This window comes from Fukomys damarensis, unplaced genomic scaffold (genome assembly GCF_012274545.1).
Source record: "Fukomys damarensis isolate Sample0158 unplaced genomic scaffold, DMR_v1.0_HiC HiC_scaffold_29, whole genome shotgun sequence".
In the NCBI taxonomy this organism is placed as follows: Eukaryota; Metazoa; Chordata; class Mammalia; order Rodentia; family Bathyergidae; genus Fukomys; species Fukomys damarensis.
In genome coordinates, this window is record NW_022900941.1 from 4,925,059 (window position 1) to 4,939,257 (window position 14,199).

Here is a 14,199-nt window from a genome sequence, read left to right on the forward strand (position 1 = left end):
ATATATATATATATATGTATAAACAAATGAAATATATATGTTGAAAACTAGATGCCTCAAAAAAATCAAATTACTATTTATAACATTGAATTCGAGTTTCTTAACTGTCAGAGACTATTTCCCTGGACTGCATAAAAAAGTAAGGCAATATTATCCTCTCCTCAAAGAAAAAAGAAAACAAGTAAACAACAGAAAAAAAGTGTTATTCATATGTTTTTCTAGAGAAAAAGATCAAGTAAAACAAACAAACAAAAACTGTCTGTTCTGCTCCACGAACTCAATATCAATCCAACAGAGACATATAATGAAATGAGCTTCACATACAACATAACAGGTTGTAGCTAAACATTTCCACATTGCTGTTTGAATATTAATGGACAAAAACTACTAAAATGGGCTATTAAGCTGGATTAAATACATCCAACTCTCAATTTTTAAAAAAGAATTTTTTCACAGAAAAGTGATTTTATCACTCACTTCCTTGAATATAAAAACAGTACAAAAATTCTTTAAAGACTTGCAAGCTATAAGAAGTTAATTTTATGATTCAATGGCATTAGGGGGTTAGGAATTACAGGAAGTACCAGGTGGTTCTTTATTATTTTTTAGTTGAAGAAATATTCTCAAGTGTTTTAATTGGTACATAAAAACAGTACATATTTATGGGAAAATGAGATATTTTGATATATGCAGAAAATGTATAATGATCAAATCAGGGAAATTACCTTTTCTAGAACATCAAACATTTTTTATTTCTTTGTGTTGATAACATTCTACCATTTCTAGTCACCAGCATTTTTAGTTTCCACATACTAATGATGAATTCTGAGTGATACTGTATACATTTCTAGGATTATTTTTATGCAGCAACTAATTGAGGTTCTCATCGAGGGGGTGCCTCTTACCAAGTTCTTAAATTAAATAAAGCAATGTCCATTATGTAATTACTACAGTGAAGCTCTGAAGTCACAATAAATTTTTCCGAGAAAAATCATGCATTGACATAAAAAGAATTAGCTTTGTCAAACTGTAATACTCGGAAACTTGGAAAACACAAATATTTCTTCACCCTTCGCTACATGGCTGACATGAGAAGAAGTTTCGTCTTCCACAGCTTTAAGTACTAATCTGTTAAAAGCTGATTCTGCAGTTATTTCTCAATGTGAACGGAACACGATGAAGGCATGTTTCGTCTTTTCCAGTGGAAGACCCCGCTGGCCTGCATGAGGACAGCCATTCTCGGGAGACATTCACAAGGTCGAAACTAAGTTCCTGTCTTGTGCAGAGGTGGCTGCCGACCTCTGAGGCATGGATCGTCCATGAATCACTGGTTCACCATGTGCTCCAGCACGGAATTGATGGGTATTCTATGTTCCCCAGGCCTTCATGAGTGACATGAGAGAGTAATAGTTCTCTACCATCCTAGAAATGGAAGCTGCGTTTTTTGAAACTCTTAAACTTTTATTATTTATCAGGTTGCTATAGTATCTTCCCAAGGGATTGTAAGTTTGGCATAAATTCAGTTTATTTTAACACCAGGAGAACAACTGAGCTGGAGGGGAAAACCGGGTCCATGGAAGAAAAAGGAGGAGAAGGAAATGAAGCCATTAAATGAGGCTCAGACACACATTTTCATAAATTTCCTCCCTATATTCGCAGTGCATTTGGAAAGGCGTTATTACCAATTCAGGAAGAATGAGACACTTCCCTTGCTGTTATATATGCCGAGCATAAGAAGCATAGCGTCCCCACTAACACCTGTGTGCAGGAGCAGATCTTCAAGTCTTGAAGATCAGTTGCTAACCTCTGTTACCATCTGTAGACAGACGATAGTGAGCTTAGACTCTTTTGTGTTTTGTACTAAAATACCATGGCTTACAGTAGCAGGCCCAGAATGCATACATACTTAACACACAGTTTCTCAAATTTAACTTGCCTCATTCTCATACCTATGGACACATGAGCAGGAGCGACAGTGACAGCATCAACGGCTGGAGTGGTGAAACTGTCACCGGTTTACAGCATACATTTAAAAAGGTCCATTTTGGGACATTTCTCCTACTGTGTTAAACAAGTCCAGCCAGTTAAATGGCATGGTTGCCAATGTCCCTAACATGGGATTAAAATAGCCTAGCAATGCAATGGTGTTTGGGACTTCAGCAAACATTGACTCATATATCCGCACCTCAGCCTATGACAACGGTTCAGGGACAAGGGCAGTGCTGAGAGCCACGTTGGATTTTGCCCAATGCAGCGTGTGTCTGGTATTAGGGAGCACTTGTCACCCCAGCAGTGATCCAGTGTTTACAAGGCTGAACGATAGTCTGTTTTGATTGAGCAGTCTTTCAGTGGCCAAGGATAAGCTGACAGCCATCTCCCAGTTAATATTTATGTTATACAGCAGTCAATTTAATCCTAGTACACACCACTGGTACCTCCTCCTGCCTAGAAAACATAAATATCCAGTGTCTAAATTTCTAAATAGTGGAGAATGCAGTTCTTCATTTGGACTGTTATACGTGTATTGAGTTCATTTGTTTATTTACTGAATAACTGAATTATACAAAATGGAAATGTTAGGACTTTGGGTTTTTCTTTGTGTTTGGACCCCTGACATTTTTGAATACACATAGAACCAAGCACTTGACAATAAAATTTAAACCAACAGACTCAAATGACCTCCAACAACATGATTTTTTCTTCCAGCACATTAAGATAAATCCAATAAAGAAGAGGAGCCTCTGAGATGAGAATTATTGTAGAGAGATATAATAGAAGCAGGTGTTCTCTCTGAGCTGACCTTGCTTCCAGCTCGAGCAAGGTGTCTCCTGCAGACCCATCAATGAGCTACACCTGCAGCTCAGTGCAACTGCGATCAACTGAACAGCAATGTCTGGAAATAAAAGCTCACCGCAAAGCACAGCTGCCTACCTTCTCTTTGGACCTCCACACAGTTCATCATATATTTGAATCCATACAATGATCTCATGGCTGCTTAAAATTTGCAAGAAAGTATAAGAGAATTGTTCCCACTTTATATCTCCCTTCACCCAGAAAAAATCAGTAATATTATATGAAGATAAATTAAAATTTGGCGTGGAATGTGATTTATGAAAATTGCAAAAGATGACTTGACTCCACCAAAGAATTATATTTGGAATGACTAGCAAACTTCCACAGAGAAAATGTGAGGTTTAAGTAGAATTAAAATAGCAATATAAATTTTAAAAGACATTTTAATAGTAAAACATATTAAGTGCATGGGCTGTTAAGTAAATGCGCTATAATCATAAAATATTTCAGTCACTTGTATCTTAATTTCTGCTGGACAAGTAAAATACAACAGAAGAATCTAAGATTTATGACAGGATATTGGAATATGACCTCATGACAATTTTTGCCAAAGCTAAAAGTTGAAGAAATGATTTTTTTTCTGAGTTTAAAAGAAGCAACTATTGCATGTCTTTTTGAGAGGATCGCTTTTAATTACTCTCAGTAACCTATGCAGGTTGGGCGTGAGGGCACATGCCTATAATCCCTGCCCTCCCAAAGGCTGAGGCAAGAGAATCACAAGTTTGAGTCTGTCCTGGGCAACGTAGTGACGGAGTGAGATCTCATCTCAAAGAACAGAAAATGGAGTGGAGGGGAAAGGAAAAAAGTGGGCAGGGAAGGGGAGGGAGGGGAAGAGAGGAGAGGAGAGGAGAGGAGAAGAGAAGAGGTGAGGAGAGGGCCCTGCATTCAATCTCCAAGAAAGTCAAAACCCAGCAGACTGTCAAATTCTGTCATTTATTTACATCCCTACTCTAAATGCAATTTCAAATGTTACACAGAAGCACATTTTCTGCTTTTCTACTCTTACAATATCGCTGATGCTTAAAGCTCTGTTTTGTATTTTAAAGTTTTACAAGCTTCCCTCAATTATTATAAATAATTACAGCTGTAAGAATGTCCTTATATCAGAGAGCAAATTACCTGGTCTAGTGTGTTTGAAATTCTCTCTTACATGTAAACACACACACACACACACACACACACACACACACACACATAATCAAAACTTTCTTGAAAAACAGTGGCATTTTGAAATTCATCTTTCAATCACCTCCACCGAACAAGGCTGCCTGACAGGTGCCAGATGCTTAATCACCACTGATGGGATGATGGAAAGAAAGATAGACACAGAAACGGAGTCAGGATTCTTCCAGATCCTCCACCAGGGAAACCTGCCAGTTCTGATGAACAGTGTGTTTCAAGGGATTGAAACTGTGGGACGGAAAAGACCCACAAACAGATGTCTGTCCAGCCTCTAGCACCACTTTTCTGCATGAGCAGAAGGTAGCTGCCTAAGTGACATTTTTTACCAGCACAATCAAAGAAACCCCTAGGGTAAATAACATGAGCCATCTTTCCCCCAACTGTATTGCTGACAACCGAAATTCCTTTGAGAGGGTTCTACCATTTTTCAACACTGCTCTAAGGAGTCACCAGGGGTCAGGCTCTCCCAGAAAGGCAGCCACTAACTTGGAGTCTACACCTACTATGGCGTAACCGGATGATATGTCCACTTCTTAAGAGGCGGTTTTGATTATCATGATGGAAAACAAGGTTTCCTGAGACATCCAAAGATAATACATACAAGGAGAAAATGTACAGAGTCAGAAAGGCATCCAAAATTTACTAAGGGGAAGCATGTATTTTGTGGCTATGGTTCATGATACCCAAGAGGAACAGTTTGCAGAATTAAATTTGTGATGGCAAATAATGATAGATTGTAATCATTTCTCAGTTTTGAAATAAGAGCAATTGTTACCGGGCCTGGTCACAGAGTGGCCGTATGGGGCTTTTAGCACAAAGCATGGCTGAAGATGTCCCGTACCTACAAACAGCTGGCTGTTGAGCTGCAGGCGGAAGTGGCCTTCTTCTGAGGTCCCCTTGGTGCTCCGAGGAAGGCCGTCCACCTGGAGGGAGATCTCTTTGAGGCTCCTCTCAGCCCGGACATAATGCCACTGGTCATCATTCAAAGGAGAAGGTGAGTGGACCACCAGTTCTGCAGGGCCGTTCCCAACATCAATGGCAAACATGACTTCAGAAGGAGCTAGAATCACACAGAGAAACAAGAAGGAGGAAAAAGACAGCTGTCAGTGTCTGAAGGGCACAAGAATGCTTTAAGGAGTGGGAAGAAACACGGTGAGTCAGTATCAGTGCAGTGAGCACATCCTCCTAAATCCCTGCAGCACTGAAATCACCAGCAGTGGAGACAACTACCGAATTCTGAAGGTAAACATGTTGTGCAAGCCCAAGTTGATTCTTAATCTGAATATTCAGGAATTGGAAGGGACATGGGCCGCTACGTCTGTGAAACACTCATTTGTGTAGTGGCTCTGAGTTTCCCGGATCGGCTCCGGCTGAGCTGTGCGCCCCTGTGTTTTTGTAGACATCAGGCCACTCAGCAGCTCCATCCATGCAGGAAGGAGCCTTATCGGCCAGGAAGTCCACTGCCCTCCTCCGTGCTCCATGCCCGTGATGCAGTTGTGCTTATTATTTCCGTGACTAAAAAACAAACTGAAGGAGAGGAAGTTTAATTGCCTTGTCCGAGGAGACTTCCCTACAGATTGAGCTTACTGAGTTCATGCGTCAGCTTCCATGGCTCTCTTGGTAAACATTTTGGGTGGCACAGAGGTCAGGGCGCAGACAGAAGGGACAATCCTGATGGTGATGAAATGATGACAGCGAGGAAACGGGGACGGGGGTGACGGTCATGATGGGGTTGGAGGGTGGACAGTGGATGAGAGCGGTGATGTCTGTGGTGGTGACTGGGGTGAGAGCAGCAGCCACGGTGAGGTGTTGAGGGCGGTGCTGGTCACCGTACATGACTAAGGAAGTCGCATCGTAGTAAGTAAAACAAACGTAGTCGGAGGTGCTGTGCTAGGCACACACCCTGATGTCCCAGTTCTCACCTAAACTGTCCCCAAAGTCTCAAGCGTTCAGAGGTGGGGCATTTGGAAGGTGACCGGGCCGTGGACGTGCCGTGCTCATCACTTCATGGATCCACTGGTGAGTTTACGGCTGGAAGTCAGGTTAGAAAGTGGGGCCCATCGGGTATTTTGTCCCAGCAATGAGAAAACTGATTAATACGTGTGCAGTCTCTCAGTTTAGTCTTCAAAACCATCCTATGGAAAAGACATCGCTATCCCTACGTTATGGCTGAGGAAAATTCAGACAAGTGTGAATAATTTCCTCTGGCTTTCCCACCAAGCAAATGGAACCTGATTTTATAGGCAGAATTTCTCACTAGTTTGCCCTATTGTCTTGTATTTCCCATTATTACACAATAATTTTCTAAATCGAAACTGAGTATGGAGTTAATTTTAATTGAAGAGAAGGCAGTCTTCTCTGAGCGGCTGGAATTTTTATGTGCCAGAATGTCCCTTACTTCTTGGCACCTTTTGTTACTGTCCCCTTTCCTTACCCCAAACCAGGAAATAAATACTTATTTGACACAGTCATCATTTGCCAGTATACATTTAAAAGCGCCAGTCATGAAACGCTGTCTTGGACCAATCACTGTCCAGACATTCAGCACTAATGGAAAGCTGTCCTTAGTACAGGAAGCACCTGTAAGGCAGAGATTCAAGTGACCTGGGACTTCATTTAATGAGAAGACCTGACCTTAGAGAGAAGCAGCACACTGAAGGCTGAAAATTGGAGTTTACGAGCATAGACTCTAGCACCACTTTCCTAAGCAAGTTTTCATTGCACTGCGCCTTAGTTTTCTACCTAATCATCAGTTTATATTTTAACATTAATGATGCTCTTAGAACTGTGCCTGGCACATAGTGTGTGCATGAGATGTCATAATTACTGCTGTCATTGCTGTAGTCCATAGCTTTCCTCCCTAGGTTCTCTGGCTTTGACTTTTAAAGCATCTTATTCAGACTATGAAGTCACCCTTCAACCCGGTCTTCTCAAACTAAAACATTGCTCCATGATGATCAGGCTCTACATTTGTTTTGTGCTGCAGAACACAGGGTAAAGCTTGGCTGGAGCTTGGCGAGCAGTTTGAAGGACCTTGGTCAAAATCTCCCTGCAATGCTAGGCTTGTAGATGGTAAGTTCTGTTGAGACAGCACACACCCGTGGACAGCCTGCCGCTCTGTGGCTGCCCCACCCCGCCTTCACTTTCGGTTCCTGTCTGTCGGCCACACCACGTGTCCCCTGTTCTACAGTAATCCAGTTGCGTCTCTCTCTCACTGGGCACAGGAATCCTTCCCTCATTGCAGACCTGGCACCCAGCACTAAGTGCGCTCCCAAAATCAAAATTTTATGCCCTAAAACACTGCTTCACTGCACATACGAAATTCAATTTTCAAGTTTTCTTTGGCTGGTCTTTAGCTTTATATGTATGTTTTCAATCTTTGGAAAACCTGTTTTGAAAAGTTATTGTTTACCTTTATTCAAGTAACAGTGACTTGTAATGTTTAAGCCATTCCTTCTAGACTCAAAGGAGAATCAGTAAATCTGGCAACACTAGGTAATATTTATTATTTATCATAACCTGGGCATCTACTTAGCAGTTTTTATAAACTAACTCACTTAAACCTCACTATAGTCTTACCAGGCAGGTACTATTTCACAGATGAGACAACTGAGGTCCAGGTTGTGAAATTGGTCACCCATTGTGATGGTGGAGAGGGAAGCCGGGATTTGAATAGAGGTGGTGTGGCCTCAGAGCTCATTTTAAAACTACTTTTCCTAAGAAGACAAAACTTTCAGGCTCTCAGGGCAATGAAAGGCTGGAATATAATCCCAAGCCTGAGAACAACCAAGAGGGAAATGCTTGAGTGCGTGAAGGGCATTCGCCATGCTGCCTGGAGGATTTGTTGCAGGGCACTGAGTAGAACATAAGCTCTTAGGAACCAGAGAGGCAAGCGTCACTTGTAGGACCATGGCCAGGAAGGAGGAGCTCTTAGGACACAATTAGCTGTCATACGAACTTGCCCTCTGGCCTCTGAATCTCATGGGGTCTGACAGACACATTCTCTCACTATTCACTCCTTTATGGTCAAAATTAAAATCACGCCTACCTTGGAAGCTCAAGGTCCTGAGTTCGATCTCTTGTACAAGGCAGAGAAAGAAAGAAAGAAAGAAAGAGAGAGAGAGAGAGAGAGAGAGAGAGAGAGAGAGAGAGAGAGAGAAAGAGGGAGAGAGAGAAAGAAAGAGAGAGAGAGGGACAGAGAGAGAAAGAAAGAAAGAAAGAAAGAGAGAGAAAGAGAAAGAGAGAGAAAGTGAGAAAAAGAGAGAGAGAAGGAAAGAAAGAAAGAAAGAGAGAGAGAAAGAAAGAGGGAGAGAGAGAAAGAGAGGAGAGAGAGAAAGAAAGAAAGAAAGAGAAAGAGAGAAAGAGAAAGAGAGAAAGAGAAAGAAAGAGAAAGAGAGAGAAAGAAAGTGAGAAAAGGAGAGAGAGAAAGAGAGAGAAAGAAAGAAAGAAAGAAAGAAAGAGAAAGAAAGAAAGAAAGAAAGAAAGAAAGAAAGAAAGAAAGAAAGAAAGAAAGAAAGAAAGAAAGAAAGAAAGAAAGTCAGCTCAGCCTTTGGACGGGTTTCTCTTGAGCCAAGTAGTGGACACTGATAATTCAGAGATGACTGAAATCAGACGAGCTCACAGCTTACTACTGAGAAGCTGACAAAGCTCAGGATGGAAGTTCCCTGAGCGGATGTCTACCACAGGCTTCAAGGGTGGGACAGTATGATACTCTTCCAGAGTCTGGCAGAAAATGGACCAGTGTGCCCAACAGAACATTCACTTAGCACTCATTCCATATTTTCCTGTCACTATTCCGCCCTGAGCTTCATAGAAATGGAACCATGAGCTCATGTTTTGTCTTCAACTCTTACCCAAGGTTAGCCATGAAAGCAATCTCAATGTCCATTTTGGAAAAAAAAAAAAAGAGTTTGCAAGTCTTTAACACAGCCAATTAGCTTCTCTGGCCTTCCATATCATCATCTCAAAATGAGAACTATAAACTAAATAAAACACAGTTACACTTTTGGGAACATTCATTCCTGAAAGGGTTTTGCAAAATTTAGTGAGGGAACTCACCAAAGAGCAGAGACATGAGGGTGCATACTGGATTCTGACCTTCCAGAGTTATGTAACTCCAGGCTTAATTTCTGTGGGTTTATCTCCCTCATCTACATATTAGACTATGAGTTTGGCAACAGTGATATGGTACACTACAGTCAGAACCAGAGCTGGGCAATTTGCAAACAAACGAATTCATGTACAGAATTTAGTAGTGCCTAATCACAGTAATCACTCCACAATACAGTGATTCTTATTAGTAGCGTTAATTTTTATTATTCTCTGAGGTTCTGCCTACAACATAGTCAAATTAACATCACATGTGGTAATATTCTTAGTTCAATACCTTTGCATCCTAAAATATAAATCCGTGTGTATTTGTGTGTGGCTGTGTGTTTGCATTATTTCCCACCAAGCAACTCAAAAACAGTTCTGTTGTTATTTTCATCTAATTAACTTTGAGGTAAACTACAGAGCCCACTTGAATAGATTTTATTAGATCTCAGCCATAAAAAATGAAAGAGTAAGTCTTGATCACTTAAAGAATAGGATAGCAATATATCTTTTACGAGGTCATAATCAGTACTAGGATTGCAATTGGCATATGCCCTCAAAAATAAATGGCTACTTACTAGTGCCTCATCTCTGTTCAGGTATTTTTCAAGTAAGTTACACCTTTCATTCCGACCCTGTGACTCAGAAGAGTCATTGTCAATCAGTCCATCACCAACCCCTTATGACCACACCCAGAGTGCTTTCACCTTTCTTCTGGGCTTCAGGGGAAGCTGGCTCCACTCCCAAACAGAAAGGTGGGCCTCAAGTACACGCTCTGCAATCCATCTTTTCTTTCCTCCTCACATCTTTGGTGTCCAGATGTTCAGGTGAGCTGTGTTTCAGGAGGACTGTTTGGTTAACTGTATGGAAGTGATCAACTACATGGGATGTAGCTCTCCTGTAAGCAATAGCTAGCTGTGGACCTGAGTCAATTTTGAGAAGTCAGAGCAGAGAAAGAAGTCATTTAGACCACTGATAATTGGTGTTAAATGGTTGAATTTAATTGGAAATAAAGCCAGCCCTACTTCTGCCCTACCGTGTTTCCCTCCTTGTGTTTGCCATTTCACATCAAGTTTTCCGTTAATTGCAGCTAAATACACCTGGTCGGTGTCTGAGTGGAACCAATTCCACACTGCATAAGTAAGTACTAAGGAGGTGATGAAATGTTGAGTGTGGCTCATGAACCAGCGTGAGAAGCATATATTTGGATGCACACTGGGTCCTACAGTCAAGTTTCCATGCTGCCATGCTGACTTTGGAAGACCATTTCTTCCTGCTCTTTCTCAACTAGTCCTACTTATCTGTTTCTACCTGCAACAGAGAACAAAGCTAAACTTTGTTCTTCTTTTGCACAATCCCATCTGAAACACACACACTAAGATTGGAGGGCATGGTGAGCTGTCTTTTCTTCCGTAGAGGACAAACTAATCCCAAGGTGATACAATTCAAGCATCTCATTTGGAAATGACTCAAAATGAAACGGAATGAAAATTTCATAGAGACCTGCCGTTCCCTGTCCAACAATTTGGAACCTCAACCTTGGAAGCTGATATTCTGATGATTGGAAAGGAACAGTCCTTGGGGACAGCAAAGAATTCTATTCTGAGCCACTGCATCTGTGGAAAGTATCCCTATTTTCCATGTACCAGATCTGTAGAGATCTCCTGCTATCAATTCCTCAGATAAAAATTTTATCTGCCAACAAACACATGTGTAAGTTTAGCTGTAAAGAAGAAATGAAAGACTTTCTCCCAGTTTGACATTTCCCCCTTTAAATATTAATAAGTATAGTGATAAGTTTAGAAAATAGGAAGTTCTGCAATTTAAGTATTTCTCATGTAAAAATTTATTGTTTTATAAAGTGGTATTAATCAACCCAGTAATAAGTACACTAAACAATTACATCAATGACTTTGAATTTTGTGTAAATTTAATACTTGTCTTGGCATTTAAAAAATATATTTTGTGCAACCCAAAGGGTAAAATACACTCCCACAAATTCTAAACAAATCAGACACAGATAAACTAACACTAAATCATAGTTCACTATCTTGTGATGATATATCATGAAATCGCTGTGAATTTAATGAATCAAAAGTCCAAAGGGCCCAACTTTTTTTAAATTTACTTTGAGGTCATTCTAACCATATTATGAAGTTGTTGGCTCTCAACTTCACATTTTTGGGCCTGCCCAAGTTAGGCAGGAGGGATTTTATTTCATACCAAAGCCAGAAGAGTTTCCTCCCATTAGGATTTTAAATCCTTGGAGTAAAAGGAGGTCAAAACTACAAATTAAAGAGCTCTCTCTCCTTGCATGTAGTGCAAAAGAAACGCTTGGCTGCTTGGAAGTTTGCCAGAGACACAAATACCTCTGCTACCTCCTCCCCCCAAGGCATTTGTCTCTTTTTCTGGAGCTCTCAAATCTCCAGGTTCTGTTGCTGAGACGATGCTCTTGTTTCCCAAGGGACAACATGCAGTTGCATCAGGACTGAAATATGGTCCATTTTCTTACTCAGAGCACAAGAAAATGGTGATGACACATAGAGTGTGGGGTCCAATGATAAACCTGGGTTAGCAGGGCCGTGGGCATAAAGGAAGGCAAAGGGCCAGTTCCCTCTGCTGTGAATCATGAGGGGGTGCACAGAGGGTGAAGCACCCATAGGTAATAGCAAACACAGCTAGAAATATATCCCTTTCTGTCATCATCATTCTCCAGTTATTCTACGAAATCTCAATGAAACATTTCTCCACCAAAAAGTTCTGATGTTGGTCTATGTTTAACAACTATTAAAGTTCTTCTTAATTTTTCATTATGTATCTATAAACTTCAATCAGTTAATGCTAGCAATTACCACTCAATAAATAGCATGTTCTAGGGGGAAGTTAATCGAGACAGATATACAGGGTATATCCAGATATACAGTGGGCTCCTACACATGTAGATGCAAATAAATGTTTATTTTCAAGACTGAGAACTTATCTTCTAGTTTTTCTTTTTTATAATTCCTTCACTATTATTGCTTACCTTTAATCTACTTTTGAAAAAATGAAAGGCTGCGTCCTCCATGGGGCTTGAGACAAAATTGCATTCCCAGAGAGTTTGAGCAATTCCAAACCTTTGAGAGCATTATTTTTACAGACCAGAATACAGATTTATGATGATTTTCTGGTTAAAAAATATTCTGTGTAATTATTTTGATTGCAGAGATATTTGGAAGATACTAGAATTATTAAGAAAGCATAATGCTATAATTTCTGAAATTTATTCTGAAACAAAATGTTTACAAATCATTACTGACATTTATTTTTGAAATCTTTTCTACTTGCGTATCTATAGATTTTGTGGAAAAGAAATATAATTTAAAATTAATAAAAAACATTCTTTGCTCAAAATAAAAGAAGCATGATTTATATTCTTTTTTGAGCAAGAACACGTATAGAAAATCAATTTTTGATAGTCTATGACAAATTTGCAGAAACAAAGGTTTAGAAACAGGAACTGAAATGTTATTATTACTGAAACAGACCAGTACATATTTTTTCTTTTCAAAAAATGAATAAATTAACCATCGTATTTTGTTTTCTTTCATGCACTGGAATTTATTTTCATTAACATGTCCTCATATTTATTGCTTTTTCTTTCACTTTATGATTATTAATTAATCTAATCTGGACATAAGGGCCAAGGTGTTGACAAGAAAATGTATATCCTGGAGTACAGTTCTGTGAAGAAGTGGAGGGTTTTCTAGGAGAGAGACAGTGTCTCTCTCTCTCTATCTCCCTCTATCTCCAACTCTCTCTCTCTCTCTCTCTCTCTCTATCTCTCTCTCTCTGTTGCTTGCCCTTTCTCTCTCTAGCTCACACTCTCTTTTGCCCTCACCCTCTCTCTCTTGCTTGTCCATCTCTCTCTCTCTCTCTCTCTCTCTCTCTCTCTCTCTCTCTCTCTCTCTCTCTCTCTGCGCTAGTGTGTGAACTCCAATAGAACAGTCACACTTTTCTCATGGCTGGGAAGATGTTAGGAAATTACTTTTGAAGCACCAGCACTGGGACAACAAAAAAGTAGATCTTATATATGAACAGAATGCATAACATTAATCATTTTTATTTTCTTTCACAAGTGTGTTCCTGTGGTGTGCAAGCTGAAAGTTACAGGGGGAAAAAGAAAGCTCATGGCTCAGATAATGGACCCAATGACAGGCATCCATGGGATTTTTAGAATGCACTTACTTTGATGAGAGAGTCATCAATAAGTACTGATGGGATCTAAGTCGTAAAGCACTTGGAAGAACTAGAAATTATCACTGCTGATTTTCCCAAAGCTCAGTGTGGTTAACTTGACAGTACAAACATGCACTAGTGGCTGATAGCAAAGATAAGGCAACACCTTCTTCTGTTAACCAATGAATTAATTCATCAGTGAGGGCACTTACAGCTTATTTCAAGTCGGATGAAGTCTTTAATGCCCAGGTTTTCTAGGAAAACTCCAGATAAAGCGGTGGTTTTAAAAAAGAAGGAAATGTCGGCACTGAATTCCGCATGGAAGGTAGGAAAGTGGAGATAAGAAACTTCTGTGTAAAATGAGACAGCATTCCAGAAGTGTCCTGCAAATGAGAAAATCCTTAAGTATGGCTCATGGTTTTCAATATGGGATGGAAAAGCAGTGGGCATGGAGATAATTTTCAGGACTATGGGGCACTGCAGGGAAAACGGATAAGGGACTAAAAGCACCTTGTGCTCATGTAATGCAGAGAAAGCTTCTTTCAATTTAGTACTCACGGTCACCATAGCAACGCAAGGGACCAATTCTCCAAGCAGCTTCTGAGTTTGATCTGTTGGTATCGGTGATAACTATCTGAGTGACAGGCAAGTGGTCTTTGAAGGAAAGAAAGCCAGTATCATTTGTCCTGAAAAATATAAATTTAAGAGAAAAAGGACAAAATGTGGATAATCTAGGGTCTGTATGTCAAGACCTCTCTTCACAAAGTGATACGGGCTGGTTGCTGCGGCCTAGGGCGGGAGCGGGTAAGGGCTGGAAGGCACACTTCCAAACACTGCTGGATTTTACAACCT

At 40.3% G+C, this 14,199-nt stretch overlaps 1 protein-coding gene across 2 annotated transcripts in view; it reads right to left on the bottom strand.

The window, feature by feature from the left end:
- The window catches only part of Cntnap5 (contactin associated protein family member 5), an 801,158-nt gene that overhangs the window by 120,216 nt on the left and 666,743 nt on the right, over positions 1-14,199 (bottom strand). For both annotated transcript variants that reach the window (XM_010637689.2, XM_010637692.2), the window contains exons 15-17: positions 13,906-14,033; positions 13,560-13,730; positions 4,877-5,095 (exon numbers count right to left, since the gene is read on the bottom strand). In XM_010637689.2, the coding sequence (XP_010635991.1) occupies positions 4,877-5,095; positions 13,560-13,730; positions 13,906-14,033 (518 nt within the window). The remainder of the gene's footprint in view (positions 1-4,876; positions 5,096-13,559; positions 13,731-13,905; positions 14,034-14,199) is intronic.